Source organism: Oncorhynchus keta, chromosome 1 (assembly GCF_023373465.1).
Source record: "Oncorhynchus keta strain PuntledgeMale-10-30-2019 chromosome 1, Oket_V2, whole genome shotgun sequence".
NCBI classification, from domain to species: domain Eukaryota; kingdom Metazoa; phylum Chordata; class Actinopteri; order Salmoniformes; family Salmonidae; genus Oncorhynchus; species Oncorhynchus keta.
The window spans coordinates 61,266,224-61,286,474 of NC_068421.1; the positions used below are offsets into that span (position 1 = coordinate 61,266,224).

Here is a 20,251-nt window from a genome sequence, read left to right on the forward strand (position 1 = left end):
AATTTAAGCATGAGAATTAGCATGCTATTCGCCCGCAATTTGTTTTGGGTGGAGATCAAAGAAATGAAGGTGTGGCGGAGGTGTCTACAGATACACCGTATGCTGACCTTCAATTAATTCACTCATAATTTGACCAGCTTTACACACGATGAAACAATGAATAAGGTCGAGCAACCGGTCAGTTCCAAGTGGAACAACATCTACTTTCTTTTCCTGATGGAAATAACACCATTCTCCATGCACGGTCATTTACAAATTGATAAGTGCTATTGATGATTTATGTCTATTTTACCTTATGATCACTGGAGACAAATGTGAAACCAGTCACATGGCAGCAAACTGAAGCATATCAACATATCACCTTTTCTACAGTGAAGTTTATGAAACGCTGTCCTTATAACTGGCATATATGAAATGTGGAGACCCAAGCTATAAACGTCTGTAGCCATGCTCAAATAACAGTATAGGTCCAAACCTATTGAGTTGTTTTTATGAGTTCTAGAACGTTTTAATTATATGTCCAGACTTTTCAGTGTATGTTTTACCATTTTTATCGTGTAAATATTAGCCACAATTGGTAGCCACAGTCAGTTATCCTCAAATACATTTATAACTGTCACTTTAGTGTTAGTTTCCTTAAATGTTGCATCATTCCATTCCATTGTTAAGTTTACCTTTTTTTCCTCTGCTATGTTTGTGTTTTGGTTCCTGTGGATCACTAGCGATAGTGGATCATACTGTATTAGGCTGTATTCCATGTTGGGCAATTATTTGGAACATGTAACCAATTTGGATCATTATGGAATGCACACCATACGTAGCAGTTTAAACCTAGAGCCTGGTGCACAGTTCACGACAACTGGAACGTTGTCATCACAGTGACATGATTAGTGAGGATTATTATAGTAGATTTACAGGACTACTGGTCAACACTTTTCTCACGTTCCAATATTTCATGGATTGAACAATTGAACATGGCAACATTCAGGATGAATCAAACCACTGCTTTAGAGAAATGTACTGAAAACCATATTGAATGAAAAGTTCACGAGAAATTATGTTGGCCAGCAAGTGGCAGGTTTTTCAGCAGTTGAATTCAATTTATTACAGTGCCTTGCGAAAGTATTCGGCCCCCTTGAACTTTGCGACCTTTTGACACATTTCAGGCTTCAAACATAAAGATATAAAACTTTTTTTTACCAAATCAAAAATTGAAAAATTGGGCATGCAAAATTATTCAGCCCCTTTACTTTCAGTGCAGCAAACTCTCTCCAGAAGTTCAGTGAGGATCTCTGAATGATCCAATGTTGACCTAAATGACTAATGATGATAAATACAATCCACCTGTGTGTAATCAAGTCTCCGTATAAATGCACCTGCACTGTGATAGTCTCAGAGGTCCGTTAAAAGCGCAGAGAGCATCATGAAGAACAAAGAACACACCAGGCAGGTCCGAGATACTGTTGTGAAGAAGTTTAAAGCCGGATTTGGATACAAAAAGATTTCCCAAGCTTTAAACATCCCAAGGAGCACTGTGCAAGTGATAATATTGAAATGGAAGGAGTATCAGACCACTGTAAATCTACCAAGACCTGGCCGTCCCTCTAAACTTTCAGCTCATACAAGGAGAAGACTGATCAGAGATGCAGCCAAGAGGCCCATGATCACTCTGGATGAACTGCAGAGATCTACAGCTGAGGTGTCCATAGGACAACAATCAGTTGTATATTGCACAAATCTGGCCTTTATGGAAGAGTGGCAAGAAGAAAGCCATTTCTTAAAGATATCCATAAAAAGTGTTGTTTAAAGTTTGCCACAAGCCACGTGGGAGACACACCAAACATGTGGAAGAAGGTGCTCTGGTCAGATGAAACCAAAATTGAACTTTTTGGCAACAATGCAAAACGTTATGTTTGGTGTAAAAGCAACACAACTCATCACCCTGAACACAACATCCCCACTGTCAAACATGGTGGTGGCAGCATCATGGTTTGGGCCTGCTTTTCTTCAGCAGGGACAGGGATGATGGTTAAAATTGATGGGAAGATGGATGGAGCCAAATACAGGACCATTCTGGAAGAAAACCTGATGGAGTCTGCAAAAGACCTGAGAACTTCCAACAAGACAATGATCCAAAACATAAAGCAAAATCTACAATGAAATGGTTAAAAAATAAACATATCCAGCTGTTAGAATGGCCAAGTCAAAGTCCAGACCTGAATCCAATCGAGAATCTGCGGAAAGAACTGAAAACTGCTGTTCACAAATGCTCTCCATCCAACCTCACTGAGCTCGAGCTGTTTTGCAAGGAGGAATGGAAAAAAATGTCAGTCTCTCGATGTGCAAAACTGATAGAGACATACCCCAAGCGACTTACAGCTGTAATCGCAGCAAAAAGTGGCGCTACAAAGTATTAACTTAAGGGGGCTGAATAATTTTGCACGCCCAATTTTTCAGTTTTTGATTTGTTAAAAAAGTGTGAAATATCCAATAAATGTCGTTCCACTTCATGATTGTGTCCCACTTGTTGTTGATTCCTCACAAAAAAATACAGTTTTATATCTTTATGTTTGAAGCCTGAAATGTGGCAAAAGGTCGCAAAGTTCAAGGGGGCCGAATACTTTCGCAAGGCACTGTATGCGCGCACAAGGGAACCATACCTGCAAAGCCTGTTATGCACCTTCATAAGGTAAGTCTGAATACCAACTACTGAGAAGTGTGTAGGAAAGGCGTGTGTAGGAAAGCTGTACATTTCTGCTAAATGGCATTTTTTCTTTTCTTTTTCTTTTTTACATTTCCTAAGTCTGAATCTGTAGATCCTACCGTAAAATGCTTACAAGCCCTTAAGCCCTTAACCAATAATGCAGTTCAATAAATAGAGTTTAAAACATATTTACCAAATAAACTAAAGTAAAAAAATTGTACATGTAGGTAGGGGTAAAGTGACTATGCATCGATAATAAGCAGCGAGTAGCAGCAGCCTAAAAACCAGGGGGCGGGGCGGGGCGGGGCGGACAATGTAAATAGTCCTGGTGGCCATTTGACAAATTTTTCAGCAGTCTAATGACTTGGGGGTAGAAGCTGTTAAGGAGCCTTTTGGACTGAGTCCTGGCGCTCCGGTACCGCTTGCCGTGCAGTAGCAGAGAGAACAGTCTATGACTTGGGTGACTGGAGTCTTCCTCTGACACCGTCTAGTACAGTTGAAGTCGGAAATTGACATACACCTTAGCTAATTACATTTAAACTCAGTTTTTCGCAATTCCTGACATTTAATCCTAGTAAAAATTCCCTGTCTTAGGTCAGTTATGATCACCACTTTATTTTAAGAATGTGAAATGTCAGAATAATAGTAGAGAGAATTATTTATTTAATATTTTATTTCTTTCATCACATTTCCAGTGGGTCAGAGGTTTACATACACTCAATTAGTATTTGGTAGCATTGCCTTTAAATTGTTTAACTTGGGTTAAACGTTTCGGGTAGCCTTCCACAAGCTTCCCACAATAAGTTGGGGGAATTTTGGCCCATTCCTTCTGACAGAGCTGGTTTTGTCAGGTTTGTAGGCCTCATTGCTTGCACACACTTTTTCAGTTATGCCCACATATTTTCTATAGGATTGAGGTCAGGGCTTTGTGATGGCCTCACCAATACCTTTTCATTTTTTGTCCTTACAACTTTGGAAGTATGCTTGAGGTCATTGTCCATTTGGAAGACCCATTTGCAACCAAGCTTTAACTTCCTGTCTTGAGATGTATATCCACATAATTTTCCTCCCTCATGACGCCATCTACTTTGTGAAGTGCAGCAAAGCACCCCCACAACATGATGCTGCCACCCCCGTGCTTCACGGTTGGGATGGTGTTCTTCGGCTTACAAGCCTCCCCCTTTTTCCTCCAAACATAACGATGGGCATTATGGCCAAACAGTTCTATTTTTGTTTCATCAGACCAGAGGACATTTCTTCAAAAAGTACGATCTTTGTCCCCATGTGCAAACCGTAGTTTGGCTTTTTTATGGCAGTTTTGGAGCAGTGGCTTCTTCCTTGCTGAGTGACCTTTCAGGTTATGTCGACATGGGACTCGTTTTACTGTGGATATAGATACCTTTGTACCTGTTACCTCCAGAATCTTCACATGGTTCTTTGCAGTTGTTCTGGGATTGAGTCACACATTTTGCACCAAAGTACGTTCATCTCCAGGAGACTGAACACGTCTCCTTCCTGAGCGGTATGACGGCTGCCTGGTCCCATGGTTTTTATACTTGCGTACTATTGTTTGTGCAGATGAACGTAGTACCTTCAGGCATTTGGAAATTGCTCCCAAGGATGAACCAGACTTGTGGAGGTCTACAACCTTTTTTTCTGAGGTCTTGGCTGATTTCTTTTGATTTTCCCATGATGTCAAGCAAAGGGGCACTGAGTTTGAAAGTAGGCTTTGAAAAACATCCACAGGTACACATCCAATTGACTCAAATTATGTCAATTAGCTTATCAGAAGCTTCTTAAGCCATGACAGCATTTTCTGGAATTTTCCAAGCTGTTTAAAGGCAAAGTCAACTTAGTGTATGTAAACGTCTGACCCACTGGAATTATGATACAATGAATTCTAAGTGAAATAATCTGTCTGTAAACAATTGTTGGAAAAATTACTTGTGTCATGCACAAAGTAATCAACTTGCCAAAACTATAGTTTGATAATAACAAGAAATGTGTGGAGTGGTTGAAAAATGAATTTTAATGATTCAAACCTAAGTGTATCTAAACTTCTGACTTCAACTGTATATTGGTCCTGGATGGCAGGAAGCTTGGCCCTAGTGATGTACTGGGCCATACGCACTGCCTCTGTAGCGCCTTATGATCAGATGCCGAGCAGTTGCCATACCAGGCGTGATGTAACCGGTCAGGATGCTCTCGATGGTGCAACTGTATAACTTTTTGAAGATCTGGGGACCCATGCCAAATCTTTTCAGTCTCTTAAGGGGGAAAAGGTGTTGTCGTGCCCTTTTCACAACTGTCTTGGTGTGTTTGGACCATGATAGTTTGTTGGTGGTGTAGACACCAAATAACTTGAAACTCTCAACCTGCTCCACCACAGCACCATCAATGTTAATGGGGGCTTGTTCGGCCCTCCTTTTCCTATAGTCCACAATCATCTCCTTTGTCTTGGTCACATTGAGGGAGGCACCACACTGAGTGGTCTCTGACCTCCTCCCTATAGGCTGTCTCATCGTTGTCGGTGATCAGGCCTACCACTGTTGTGTCGTCAGAAAACTTAATGATGGTGTTGGAGTCGTGCTTGGCCACACAGTCGTAGGCAAACAGGGAGTACAGGAGGGAACTGAGCACGCACCCCTGAGGGACCTCAGTGTTGAGGATCAGCATGGCAGATGTGTTGTTGCCTACCCTTACCAACTAAGTACTAACATACTACTCCTTCTCTGTTCCGCAGGTGATGTGGAGGTAAACCCAGGCCCTGCATGTCCCCAGGTACCCTCATTTGTTGACTTCTGTGATCGAAAAAGTCTTGGTTTTATGCATGTCAACATCAGAAGCCTCCTCCCTAAGTTTGTTTTACTCACTGCTTTAGCACACTCTGCTAACCCTGATGTCCTTGCCGTGTCTGAATCCTGGCTCAGGAAGGCCACCAAAAATTCAGAGATTTCCATACCCAACTATAACATCTTCCGTCAAGATAGAACTGCCAAAGGGGCGGAGTCGCAGTCTACTGCAGAGATAGCCTGCAAAGTAATGTCATACTTTCCAGGTCCATACCCAAACAGTTTGAACTACTAATTTTGAAAATTACTCTCTCCAGAAACAAGTCTCTCACTGTTGCCGCCTGCTACCGACCCCCGTCAGCTCCCAGCTGTGCCCTGGACACCATTTGTGAATTGATCGCCCCCATCTAGCTTCAGAGTTTGTTCTGTTAGGTGACCTAAACTGGGATATGCTTAACACCCCGGCAGTCCTACAATCTAAGCTAGATGCCCTCAATCTCACTCAAATCATCAAGGAACCCACCAGGTACAACCCTAACTCTGTAAACAAGGGCACCCTCATAGACGTCATCCTGACCAACTGGCCCTCCAAATATACCTCCGCTGTCTTCAACCAGGATCTCAAAGATCACTGCCTCATCGCCTGTATCCGCCACGGAGCCGCAGTCAAACGACCACCCCTCATCACTGTCAAACGCTCCCTAAAACACTTCTGTGAGCAGGCCTTTCTAATCGACCTGGCCCGTGTATCCTGGAAGGACATTGACCTCATCCCGTCAGTTGAGGATGCCTGGTCATTCTTTAAAAGTAACTTCCTCACCATTTTAGATAAGCATGCTCCGTTCAAAAAATGCAGAACCAAGAACAGATACAGCCCTTGGTTCACTCCAGACCTGACTGCCCTCGACCAGCACAAAAACATCCTGTGGCGGACTGCAATAGCATCGAATAGCCCCGTGATATGCAACTGTTCAGGAAGTCAGGAACCAATACACGCAGTCAGTCAGGAAAGCTAAGGCCAGCTTCTTCAGGCAGAAGTTTGCATCCTGTAGCTCCAACTCCAAAAAGTTCTGGGACACTGTGAAGTCCATGGAGAACAAGAGCACCTCCTCCCAGCTGCCCACTGCACTGAGGCTAGGAAACACGGTCTCCACCGATAAATCCATGATTATCGAAAACTTCAATAAGCACTTCTCAACGGCTGGCCATGCCTTCCGCCTGGCTACTCCAACCTCGGCCAACAGCTCCGCCCCCCCCGTAGTTCCTCACCCAAGCCTCTCCAGGTTCTCCTTTACCCAAATCCAGATAGCAGATGTTCTGAAAGAGCTGCAAAACCTGGACCCGTACAAATCAGCTGGGCTTGACAATCTGGACCCGCTATTTCTGAAACTATCTGCCGCCATTGTCGCAACCCCTATTACCAGCCTGTTCAACCTCTCTTTCATATCGTCTGAGATCCCCAAGGATTGGAAAGCTGCCGCAGTCATCCCCTCTTCAAAGGGGAGACACCCTGGACCCAAACTGCTATAGACCTATATCCATCCTGCCCTGCCTATCTAAGGTCTTCGAAAGCCAAGTCAACAAACAGGTCACTGACCATCTCGAATCCCACCGTACCTTCTCCGCTGTGCAATCTGGTTTCCGAGACGGTCACGGGTGCACCTCAGCCACACTCAAGGTACTAAATGATATCATAACCGCCATCGATAAAAGACAGTACTGTGCAGCCGTCTTCATCGACCTCGCCAAGGCTTTCGACTCTGTCAATCACCAAATTCTTATCGGCAGACTCAACAGCCTCGGTTTTTCGGATGACTGCCTTGCCTGGTTCACCAATTACTTTGCAGACAGAGTTCAGTGTGTCAAATCAGAGGGCATGCTGTCCGGTCCTCTGGCAGTCTCTATGGGGGTGCCACAGGGTTCAATTCGCGGGCCGACTCTTTTCTCTGTATATATCAATGATGTTGCTCTTGCTGCGGGCGATTCCCTGATCCACCTCTACGCAGACGACACCATTCTATATACTTTCGGCCCGTCATTGGACACTGTGCTATCAAACCTCCAAACGAGCTTCAATGCCATACAGCACTCCTTCCGTGGCCTCCAACTGCTCTTAAACACGAGTAAAACCAAATGCATGCTTTTCAACCGATCGCTGCCTGCACCCGCATGCCCGACTAGCATCACCACCCTGGATGGTTCCAACCTTGAATATGTGGACATCTATAAGTACCTAGGTGTCTGGCTAGACTGCAAACTCTCCTTCCAGACTCACATCAAACATCTCCAATCAAAAATCAAATCCAGAGTCGGCTTTCTATTCCGCAACAAAGCCTCCTTCACTCACGCTGCCAAGCTTACCCTAGTAAAACTGACTATCCTACCGATCCTCGACTTCGGCGATGTCATCTACAAAATGGCTTCCAACACTCTACTCAGCAAACTGGATGCAGTCTATCACAGTGCCATCCGTTTTGTCACTAAAGCACCTTATACCACCCACCACTGCGACTTGTATGCTCTAGTCGGCTGGCCCTCACTACATATTCGTCGCCAGACCCACTGGCTCCAGGTCATCTACAAGTCCATGCTAGGAAAAGCTCCGCCTTATCTCAGTTCACTGGTCACGATGGCAACACCCATCCGTAGCACGCGCTCCAGCAGGTGTATCTCACTGATCATCCCTAAAGCCAACACCTCATTTGGCCGCCTTTCGTTCCAGTACTCTGCTGCCTGTGACTGGAACGAATTGCAAAAATCGCTGAAGTTGGAGACTTTTATCTCCCTCTCCAACTTCAAACATCAGCTATCCGAGCAGCTAACCGATCGCTGCAGCTGTACATAGTCTATAGGTAAATAGCTCACCCTTTTTCACCTACCTCATTCCCATACTGTTTTTATACTGTTTTTATTTATTTACTTTTCTGCTCTTTTGCACACCAATATCTCTACCTGTACATGCCCATCTGATCATTTATCACTCCAGTGTTAATCTGCAAAATTGTATTATTCGCCTACCTCCTCATGCCTTTTGCACACATTGTATATAGACTGCCCATTTTTTTCTACTGTGTTATTGACTTGCTAATTGTTTACTCCATGTGTAACTCTGTGTTGTCTGTTCACACTGCTATGCTTTATCTTGGCCAGGTCGCAGTTGCAAATGAGAACTTGTTCTCAACTAGCCTACCTGGTTAAATAAAGGTGAAATAAAAAAAATAAAAATAAAAGGGCGGCCTATCAGGAAGTCCAGGATCCAGTTGCAGAGGGAGGTGTTTAGTCCCAGGGTCCTTAGCATAGTGATGAGCTTTGCAGGCACTATGGTGTTGAACGCTGAGCTGTAGTCGTGCTACGGGGCGGTAATAATTTAGGCAGGTTGCCTTCACTTTCTTGGGCACAGGGACTATGGTGGTCTGCTTGAAACATGTAGGTATTACAGACTGGGTCAGGGAGAGGTTGAACATTTCAGTGAAGACACTTTCCAGTTGTTCCGCACATGCTTTGAATACATGTCCTGATAATACGTCTGGCGCTGCGGCTTTGTGAAAGTTGACCTGTTTAAAGGCTTTTCTCACAACGGCTACGGAAAGTGTAATCACACAGTTGTACAGAACAGCTGGTGCTCTCATGCATGCCTCAGTTTTGCTTGCCTCGAAGCGAGCATAAAAGGCATTTAGCTTGTCTGGTAGGGTTGTGTCACTGGGCAGCTCGCGGCTGGGTTTTCCTTTGTAGTCCATAATAGTTTGCAAGACTTACCACATCCGACGAGCATTAGAGCCGGTGTAGTAGGATTCAATCTTAGCCCTGTATTGATGCGTTGCCTGTTTGATGGTTTGTCTGAGGGTAGGGCATAGGGTAGGTATTTCTTATAAGCGTCCAGATTAGTCTTGCTCCTTGAAAGCAGAAGCTCTAGCCTTTAGCTCGGTGTAGATGTTGCCTGTAATCCATGGCTTCTGGTTGGGATATGTACGTACGGTCACTGTGGGGACGATGTCATCGATCACTTATTGATGAAGCCGGTGACTGAGGTGGTATACTCCTCAATGCCATTATATGAATCCTGGAACAAATTCCAGTCTGTGCTAGCAAAACAGTCCTGTGGCGTAGCATCCGCGTCATCTGACCACTTCCGTAATGAGCGAGTCACTGGTACTACCTGCTTTCGTTTTTGCTTGTAAGCAGGAATCAGAAGGATAGGATTATGGTTAGATTTGCCAAATGGAGGCCGAGGGAGAGATGTGTATGCATCTCTGTGTGTGAAGTAAAGGTGGTAACATTTTGAGTGTGTGTATTTTTCACCTGGAAAATACTGGCTCCATATGGCGTCCTCCACGCATTCAGCAGATTGTCCTTCCCTGTACTCACAAACCACTTGCCTGAAACACATGCATGCACACACACACGCGCCCAAGCAAACACACAACATTACACTTCGGCTCAGCAGACATATGAACTACACATCTCATTAGCATAAGTATAAAAGTTAGGAGAATGTGTGTGAGTGTGGCAGAGTGGTGAGCTTGCACGTACCACACGAGGCGAACTTGAGTGAGAGCACACAGCTCTCGTGGAGGTGCAGCTGATACTTGTCTGGTTTGGAGACGTGCAGCACTTCTACATTACTGCTCTCCATGCCCACTGCCAGCCACTCTCCTGTAGGACAGTAGCCCAGAGAGAAGATCTGGAGGGAGGGAGGGAGGTAGAAGGAGAGAGTGTGGGAGAAAAGCAGAGAAAGTTCATTACACGAGTGAAAGGAGCTAATCTGACAAGGATCCTCAGCAGCATCATCATGTGTGATGTATTTATTATTCTTCCTGGGGTCCAGAAACATTAAGGCGGTTATATACAGTTGAAGTCGGAAGTTTACATGCACCTTAGCCAAATACATTTAAACTTTTTCACAATTCCTGATAAAATCCTCATAAAAATTCCCTGGCTTAGGTCAGTTACAATCCCCACCTCATTTTAAGAATGTGAAATGTCAGAATGAAGCAGAGAGGATTATATATTTCAGCTTTTATTTCTTTGATCACATTCCCAGTGGGTCATAAGTTTACATACACACAATTAGCATTTGGTAGCATTGCCTTTAAATTGTTTAACTTGGGTCAAACGTTTCGGGTAGCCTTCCACAAACTTCCCACAATAAGTTGGGGGAATTTTGGCCCATTCCTCCTGACAGAGCTGGTGTAACTGAGTCAGGTTTGTAGGCCTCCTTGCTCGCACACGCTTTTTCAGTTATGCCCACACATTTCTACAGGATTGAGGTCATGGCTTTGTGATGGCCACTCCAATACCTTGATTTTGTTGTCCTTATGACATTTTGCCACAACTTTGGAAGTATGCTTGAGGTCATTGTCCATTTGGAAGACCCATTTGCAACCAATCTTTAACTTCCTGCCTGATGTCTTGAGATGTTGCTTCAATATATCCACATAATTTTCCTTCCTCATGTAGCCATCTATTTTGTGAAGTGCACCAGTCCCTCCTGCAGCAAAGCACCCCCAAAACATGATGCTGCCACCCCCGTGCTTCACGGTTGGGATGGTGTTCGTCGGCTTGTAAGCCTCCCCCTTTTCCCTCCAAACACAATGATGGTCATTATGGGCAAACAGTTCTATTTTTGTTTCATCAGATCAGAGGACATTTCTCCAAAAAGTATGATATTTTACACATGTGCAGTTGCAAACCATAGTCCAGGTGTGACAAAACTAGAGCCTGTAGGACCTGCCTTGTTGATAGTGTTGTTAAAAAGGCAGTGTAGTGCTTTATTAGGGACATACTTCTCCCCATTTTAGCTACTGTTGTATCAACATGTTTTGACCATGACAATTTACAATCCATGGTTTGTCACGCCCTGATCTGTATCACCTGTCCTTGAGATTGTCTCCACCCCCCTCCAGGTGTCACTTATTTTCATCAGTGTATTTATCCCTGTGTTTCCTGTCTCTCGGTGCCAGTTTGTCTTGTATGTTTCCAAGTCAACCAGTGTATTTCCCGTTCTCCTGCTTTTTGCATGATCCTTTTTCTATTCCTCCCTTTTGACCCTTGCCTATTTCTGGACTTTGTACCCGCCTGCCTGACCATTCTGCCTGCCCTGACCACGAGCCTGTCTGCCACTCTGTACATCCTGGATTCTGATCTGGTTTTCACCTTTTTGCCTGTCCACGACCATTCTCTTGCCTACCCTTTTGGATTAATAAACATTGTAAGACTCCAACCATCTGCATCTGGGTCTCGCCTTGTGTCTTGATAGTACGAACTGTCTGTGACAGACCCAGCAGACTTGGACCAGCTCCGCCAAGCTGTCTCCCTGCAGGGAGCCACCATTGGAAGACATCAGGAGTTGCTACAGGGCCTTTTGGATGGGCTCAGTTCCTTGACAGAATGCCACAATGGAGCAAATCAGGAGGTTAGCTCAGAGACTGTCTGCCACCTCCTAAAACCTCCCAATCACCCAGTAATTTTCCCCCTATCTGTGGTGAGCTTGTACAGCCTTTCCTGACTCCCCGTGAACCCGGCTTACCTCCTCCAGAGCGATAATCGGTGAATCCTGGTACCTGCAGGGGTTTTCTTTCTCAGTGCTCACTTATTTTTGAGCTACAGACATCTTCATTTTATTCAGACTGATCGAAGATAGCATGTATAATTACGCTAATGTAGTGAAGGGCGCTCTCCTTGGCTACGGTAGTTTGAGAACAACAATCTGCCATTTGCGGTCATTTGGAGGAATTCATGGCAGAGGTGAGAAGTTTCCGGTATCCGGGAGAAAGGCGGCCAGCAAACTCCTTGACTTACGTCAAAACTCCCATAATGTGGCAGACTACATAGTGGACTTTCGCACATTGGCCGCCAATAGTGCCTGGAATCCAGTCTCTTTTCGATACTTTTCTGTACAAACTATCTGAGGAGGTAAAGGATGAGCCAGCTGCTTGGGGACTGCCGATGGACCTCGCCTCTCTTATCGCCTTAACCATTATAATGGTTAAGGAGTGAGAGGAGGTCTGGTCTCTGGCACACTCGTGCACCCGATATGGCGCGTTCACCTCCTATGGATTCCAGAAGTTTCCGAAAGCAGCTCTTCCGAGAGGAGTCGAAGTCACTCGAGCTCTCTCGTGAATCTACGACGGGTGAGTTGGATACTCCTGAGCCTATGCATTTGGGAAGAACTAGGCTATCAGTTTGGGAGCACTCACAGAGGATGAATAATACCTGTTGTCTGTGCTGTGGAGGGGCAGGACACTTTATAGCTACCTGCCCTATTAGGAAACCCTTATCTCTAGTAGGTACCAGTACTATGGTGAGTCAGACTGGGAGTTCCCTAATTTTCATCACCTGCACACCCCCTTTTTTGCTCTTGTGCTGTGGGGAGACCAATCTAAGTCTCTCCAAGTGCCCATTGACACTGGGACTGATGACAATCTCATGGATGTCACAATAGCTTCGGAGCTTGGTATTCCCACTCAGCCTCTCTCTGTGCCCATGGATGCAAGGGCACTGGAATGCTGCATAATAGGGGAAGACACCCATAGTACTGTGCCCATTCAATTGCGGGTTTCTGGTAACCACAGTGAGACCATACAGTTCCTCCTTATTGCATGTTTTCCAAGTTGGACCTTCGGAATGCCTACCACCTAGTTCAGATACGTGAGGGGGATGAGTGGAAGACAGCCTTCAACACAGCCAGTGGACATTATGAGTTATGACCAGGTCATGACATTTGGACTCACCAATGCCCCCGCTGTCTTCCAGGCTTTGGTCAATGATGTGCTCCTGGACATGCTAAACCGGTTTGTGTTCATCTACCTGGACGACATCCTGTTTTTTTCCTGATCTGCACAAGAACATGTACTCCATGTCAGACAGGTCTTTCAGGGCCTCCTGGAGAATCAACTGTTCGTGAAAGCCCAGGATTGTGAGTTCCACCACTCTACAATCACCTTTCTGGGATATGTCATTGCTGAGGGCAATGTTCAGATGGATCCTGGTAAGGTGAAAGCAGTGGTGGATTGGCCTCAACCAACGTCCAGGGCGCAGTTGCAATGGTTTCTTGGGTTTGCAAACTTCTACCGTCGTTACAGTCGGGATTACAGCACCCTGGCGGCCCCCCTCTCAGCACTCACCTTTCCCAAGGTACCGTTCAAATGGTCTCCAGCTGTCGACAAGGCCTTTTGTGTACCTGAAGCATCGGTTCACAACAGCACCCATCCGGAACCCTCGCATCAATTTGTGGTGGAAGTTGATGCTTCGGATGTTGGAGTGGGGGCCATCCTGTCCCAGAGATCTGCCCAGGACCAGAAGCTTCATCCCTGTGCCTTCCTGTCCTATCGTCTCAATCCTGCTGAGAGGAACTACAATGTTGGTAACTGAGAACTCCTGGCGGTGAAGATGTCATTGGAGGAGTGGTGTCACTGGCTGGAAGGAGCAGAACAGCCATTCCTGGTCTGGACCAACCATAACTTGGAATATCTCCGTACAGCAAAGAGCTTCAACTCAAGGCAGGCCCAGTGGGCCCTCCTGTTTACCAGATTCAACTTTACCATTTCCTACCATCTTGGGTCTAAAAATGTGAAGCCTGATGCTCTCTCCCGCCTATACAGTTCTTCTGCTACACCCTCGACTTCCAACATCATTCTCCCTACCTCATGCCTTGCTGCCACTGTGGATTGGGTTATTGAGAACCTGGTTCACAAGGTGCAACGTTCCCAACCTGGACCTGAAGGGGGCCTGGCTAACCGGTATTTTGTCCCTAACACAGTCTGGTCCCGGGTCCTGGAATGGACTCATTCCTCCAGGCTGAACTGTCATCCAGGGTCCCGTCGTACACTAGCCTGCCTTCAACAACGTTTCTGGTGGCCAACAATGGTCCCTGACGTCTCTGCCTTCGTCACCGCATGCTGTGTGTGCTCAAAACAAGACTCCACGGCAAGCTCCTTCTGGCCTCCTGCAGCCACTACCGGTTCCTCGTCGTCTCTGGTCTCATATCTCTGGACTTTGTCATTGGGCTCCCTCCGTCTAATGGCAACACTGTCATTCTGACGGTAGTCGACCGGTTCTACAAGGCCACCTTCTCCCCAAACTATCTTCTGTCAAGGAGACAGCCCAGCTTATGGTGCAGCATGTCTTCCGGATCCATGGACTCCCGGTAGACATGGTCTCCGATCGGGGTCCTCAGTTTTCGTCTCAGTTCTGGAAGGAATTTTGCACCCTTATTGGGTCGTCAGCCAGCCTGTCATTTGGATTCCATCCCCAAAATAACGTTTCTAATGTCAGTTGGAGCGAGCCAACCAAGACCTGGAGACCACCTTAAGGTGCCTGGTCTCAACTAACCCCACTACCTGGAGCCGTCAACTGGTCTGGGTGGAGTATACCCGGAACACTGTTCCCAGTTCTGCCACGGGACTCTCCCCTTTCGAGTGCTCTATGGGGTATCAGCCTCCACTCTTCCCTGAACCAGATCAGCAGGTCAGTGTACCCTCTTGCCCAGATGTTTGTCCGCCACTGTCGACGTACCTGGAGAAGAGCCAGGGCGGCTATTCTCAAGACCAACCAGGCATCGTCGACAAGCGGACCATCGCCAGACCCCAGCTCCCCGCTACCGCATTGGGCAGAGGGTATGTCTTTCCACTCAGGATCTGCCCCTTCAGGTAGAGTCCCACAAGCTGTCTCCCCGGTTCATTGGTCATTTTCCCATCTCCAGAGTCCTGAGTTCCACTGCTGTCATCTTGTGTTACCCCGTACCCTCCGTATTCACCCTACCTTCCATGTGTCTAGGATTAAGCCTGTGTCTCACTGTCCTTTGTTTTCTGTCTCCAGGCCCTTCCCTCCCCCCGGGTTATCAGTGGCCAGCCAATATATACGGTGAGACGCCTCCTGAAGGTTTGACCCCAGGGCAGGGGTTTCCAGTACCTGGTTGACTGGTGGGGTTATGGCCCAGAGGAGAGGTGCTGGATTCCTGCTAAAGACATCTTGGACCGGGCCCACATCGCCGATTTCCAACGTCGACACCCCGGTCAGCCAGGTATGTGCCCAGGTAGGACGCCAGGTGGCATCCCTGGGGGGGTACTGCCACGTCCTGATCTTTCACCTGTCCCTGTGATTATCTCCACCCCCTGCAGGTGTAGCTTATTTTCCCTAGTGTATTTATCCCTGTGGTTCCTGTCTCTCTGTGCCAGTCCGTCTGGTATGTTCCTAAGTCAACCGGCGTTTTCCCCATTCTCCTCCTTTTTGCATTTTCCTCCTTTTTCTAGTCCTCCCGGTTTTGACCCTTGCCTGTTTCTGGACTTTGGTCAGGCAGGAGGGTACATTCTGCCTGCCTTGCCCACGAGCCTGACTGCCACTCTGTACCTCCTGGACTCTGATCTGGTTTTGACCTTTTTGCCTGTCCACAACCATTCTCTTGTCTTCCAATTTGGATTGATAAACATTGTAAGACTCCAACCATCTGCCTCCTGTGCCTGCATTTGGGTCTTACTTTGTGTCTTGATACGGTTACTCCAAGCAGTTTAGTCACCTCAACTTTCTTAATTTCCACATTAATTACTACAAGATTTAGTTGAGGTTTAGTGAATGATTTGTCCCAAATACAATACTTTTAGTTTTGAAATATTTAGAACCAACTTATTCCCTGCCACCCATTCTGAAACTAATTGCAGCTCGTTGTTAAGTGTTGCAGTGATTTCACTCGCGGTAGTAGTTGACGTGTATAGTGTTGAGTCATCTGCATACAGAGACACACTGGCTTTACTCAAGGCCAGTTGTATGTCATTAGTAAAGATTGAAAAATGTAAGGGGCCTAGACAGCTGCCCTGGGGAATTCCTGATTTTACCTGGTTTATTTTGGAGAGGCTTCGATCAATGTCCTTCCCTATAAGCGTGCTGAAAGGCTGTCAATTTGTTTACAGTAAAATTGCATTGTATCTGGTCAAACACAAATTATTCCCAAAGTTTACTAAGGGTTGGTAACAGGCTGATTACTGGCTCAAATAGCCAACCAAAGGGGGTTTTACTATTCTTGGGTAGTTGAATTACTTTTGCTTCCCTCCAGACCTGAGGGCGCACACGTTCTAGTAGGTTAAGATTGAAGATATGGTAAATAGGAGTGGCAATATCGCCCGCTAATATCCTCAGTAATTTTCCCTCCAAGTTGTCAGACCCCGGTGTCTTGTCATTGTTGATAGACAACAATAATTTTCCCCTCTTCCACACTCACTTTACAAAATTCTAAATAACAATATTTGTCTTTCATCATTTGATCAGTTATACTTGGATGTGTAGTGTCAGCGTTTGTTGCTGGCATGTCATGCCTAAATTTGCTGATCTTGCTAATGAAAAAAAATAATTAAAGTAATTGGCAATATCAGTGAGTTTTGTAATGAATCTGATTCAAGGAATGATGCTACAAAGATTTTTACTATCATTCTTTATATAATGCATATTTGTTTCATAGTATAGTTTATTTTTATTCAGTTTAGTCACAGGATTTCTCAATTTGCAGTACATTTGCCAACTGGTTGCGCAGCCAGACTTATTTGCCATTCCTTTCGCCTCACCCCTCTCAACCATACTATTTGTCAATTCCTCATCAATCGACAGGGATTTAACAGTTTTTACAGTCATTTTATTAATGATTGCATATTAGCAACTGGAATAAGCAATTTCATAAATGTGTCAAGTGCAGTGTCTGGTTGTTCCTCATTACACACTACAGACCAACAAATACTCTTTACATCAACATATCAATCACTACAAAACGTATTTTACACTATATTAGGCCAACTATATTGTGAGCATTACATCCAATGGATTTGGATACTGCTTTACAGAAAATGTCTGCAGCATTAGGAAAGATGTGATCCATACATGTTGATGATTTCATTCCTGGGCTGTTTGTAACTACCCTGGTAGGTTGATTGATAACTTGAACCAGGTTGCAGGCACTAGTTACAGTTGTAAGCTTTTTCTTGAGTGGGCAGCTTGATGAAAGCCAGTCAATATTTAAATTACCCAGAAAATATACCTCTCTGTTATTCACATACATTATCAAGCATTTCACACGTTATCCAGATACTGACTGTTAGCACTTGGTGGTCTATAGCAGCTTGCCACAAAAAAGGGCTTTAGGTGAGGCAGATTAACATGTGGCCATATTACTTCAACAGTAACAGGATCCAGGAACCCAGATGATTTGGATGGATCCCATCCTCCTTATAAAACAAGCTTTCCAGAAGGTATCAAAATGGTCAAATGTTACACCCACAGACTTGTAATAGTCACGTAGCCAGTTATGGAGGGATAAAAGTCTGAAACATTCAATGCCACGATTTAGGGAGGGCACAGGGCCAGATATTATGAGGCGTTCGTTGCTGTCAGAGACCCCACCAGTTTTTAAAAAACAAATTTTCAGCGTTCTGAGCTGCCCTTCATAATGTCATTGAATCCCACATGAACTATGATAGACTCAATTTCCTGATACTGGTTTAAAATGTTTGGGAGCAGATTATTGATGTCCTGTATCCGTTTTTGCTCCAGGGACTGAGACATTTCTCACCATTTAACTGCCCAATACAATGGCCGGAGAAGGAGATGGAGACATACGCCCATTTCTACCCCTCACACAATTCGTGGAACCTTTCACGGGCCCAGGAGAAGCAGGATAGCATTCATCCACAGCTACCAGCGATAGGTCCAGACCTCCCACAGCTACCAGCGATAGGTCCAGACCTCCCACAGCTACCAGCGATAGGTCCAGACCTCCCACAGCTACCAGCGATAGGTCCAGACCTCCCACAGCTACCAGCGATAGGTCCAGACCTCCCACAGCTACCAGCGATAGGTCCAGACCTCCCACAGCTACCAGCGATAGGTCCAGACCTCCCACAGCTACCAGCGATAGGTCCAGACCTCCCACAGCTACCAGCGATAGGTCCAGACCTCCCACAGCTACCAGCGATAGGTCCAGCCGTCGCAGACACAGGCAGTCCCAGCGATAAAGGCGCAGGTAGATCAGGCACCAGGGCGGAGTAGATATTCCTCATGTGAATCTGCGCCGGACCTCTCCCAGACACTCCAGTCCGCTTAGCAGCATGCCGCTGCCTTCGGTTTCCACGACTTGTGACATGTGCCCAGCGATGATTGGAACAATCGTCTTGCTGTTCTCTGTCTACTCCACTATGGAAGAGGAGAAGCAGATGGAGATGACTTCCTTGGCAGGCAAGTTCCAGGTAGCACAGGCAATTCGGATAGGGACAGATGACAAGGCAGGGATACATCCATTAAGCCCGAGCTACATCCAGCCACATGAGCTGAGAACGAGAAAATTCCAATGTGTGTTTTCCCCATAAGTTCACACAGACTTGAAATTTGCTTGCTAAGGATAGCCACCTCATTCGTGTAATCCTCCGCAAGCAAACAATTGCCGCATTGGAACTCCGGATTGTCAATATTGTCCCAGACAAAAGCGTAATAAACGCAGCTTCTACAGCGCTGGAAATGTTTATTAGCTATTCCAAGCGATGCGGGCTCCATTGCAACCTAGTTAGCTAGCTGTCAGCAGGTTGACACAAACACTTATGAACAAAATAAAACTTTGTAAACAACAGGTCGAAGCCCGGCAGGTATCCAAGTAACTGACGATCATGAAAAAAGTAGTTGTAGTTGAAATTGCATTCGCAAACTTGTAACTTAATATTTGCCAGCAATAATTACATTTGTACACCTGCACATGTCAATTTCTGGCGCTCAGACTTTTGGCAGTGCTCTAGCACCCTACTGTGACAGAAATATGTAGATGTGCAAACAGTGATGTGATAGAACAGAGAGAAACAGTGTCTGGTCTGATATAGAGGCTGATATGTATCATGTATTAAACAGGTGCAATGCTTCTCATAAAGGCACTACTGAGCTGGTCTTAGCTAGTCTAAGCTAATCGCACAATGTCTCAGGTGTTCCATCAGTACCTGTGAGGTGAAGTCGTGCTGCTGCAGCTGTCGTCCCTCTCTCAGGTCCCAGCAGCGTACTGTGTTGTCCAGCCCCCCCGTCCACAGTTTGGTCCCATCGTTGGAGATGTCAATACAGCTGGCCCCGTCAGTGTGACCCTGGAACTGCCTGGGGAGCATGAAGATCACATCAACACCTAGCCATTCAGATGTAATCCATAGTCTATACAGTAAACCCCTACCCTGCTTTCTCCTCCCCCTATCCTCTGCTCTTCTCTCCTGCCCTACCCTCTCCCTCTCCTCTTACCTGACCAGGGGCTCTGGTTGTGCAGGTCCCAGACTACGATATCTCTCCCGATACCCCTCCTAACCTTCTTCTCATCCTCCTCTCCTCCTCCTCTTACCTGACCAGGGCCTGGTTGTGCAGGTCCCAGACTACGATATCTCCCCTTATACCCCTCCTAACAACCTCCTCATCCTTCTCTCCTCCTCCTCTTACCTGACCGGGGGCTCTGGTTGTGCAGGTCCCAGACTACGATATCTCTCCCTATACCCCTCCTAACCACTGCCTCCTCCTCCTCTTACCTGACCAGGGTCTGGTTGTGCAGGTCCCAGACTACGATATCTCTCCCTATACCCCTCCTAACCACCTCCTCCTCTTACCTGACCAGGGTCTGGTTGTGCAGGTCCCAGACTACGATATCTCTCCCTATACCCCTCCTAACCACCTCCTCCTCCTCCTCCTCTTACCTGACCAGTGTCTGGTTGTGCAGGTCACAAACCATGATGTTTCCCCCCTATACCCCTCCTAACCACCT

At 46.0% G+C, this 20,251-nt stretch overlaps 1 protein-coding gene across 4 annotated transcripts in view; it reads right to left on the reverse strand.

Annotated features, from left to right (window-relative positions):
• The window catches only part of LOC118363036 (transducin-like enhancer protein 4), a 116,588-nt gene that overhangs the window by 6,907 nt on the left and 89,430 nt on the right, over positions 1–20,251 (reverse strand). For all 4 annotated transcript variants that reach the window (XM_052457091.1, XM_052457092.1, XM_052457098.1 and 1 more), the window contains exons 17-19: positions 19,455–19,602; positions 10,027–10,177; positions 9,796–9,872 (exon numbers count right to left, since the gene is read on the reverse strand). In XM_052457091.1, coding sequence (XP_052313051.1) covers positions 9,796–9,872; positions 10,027–10,177; positions 19,455–19,602 — 376 coding nt within the window. The remainder of the gene's footprint in view (positions 1–9,795; positions 9,873–10,026; positions 10,178–19,454; positions 19,603–20,251) is intronic.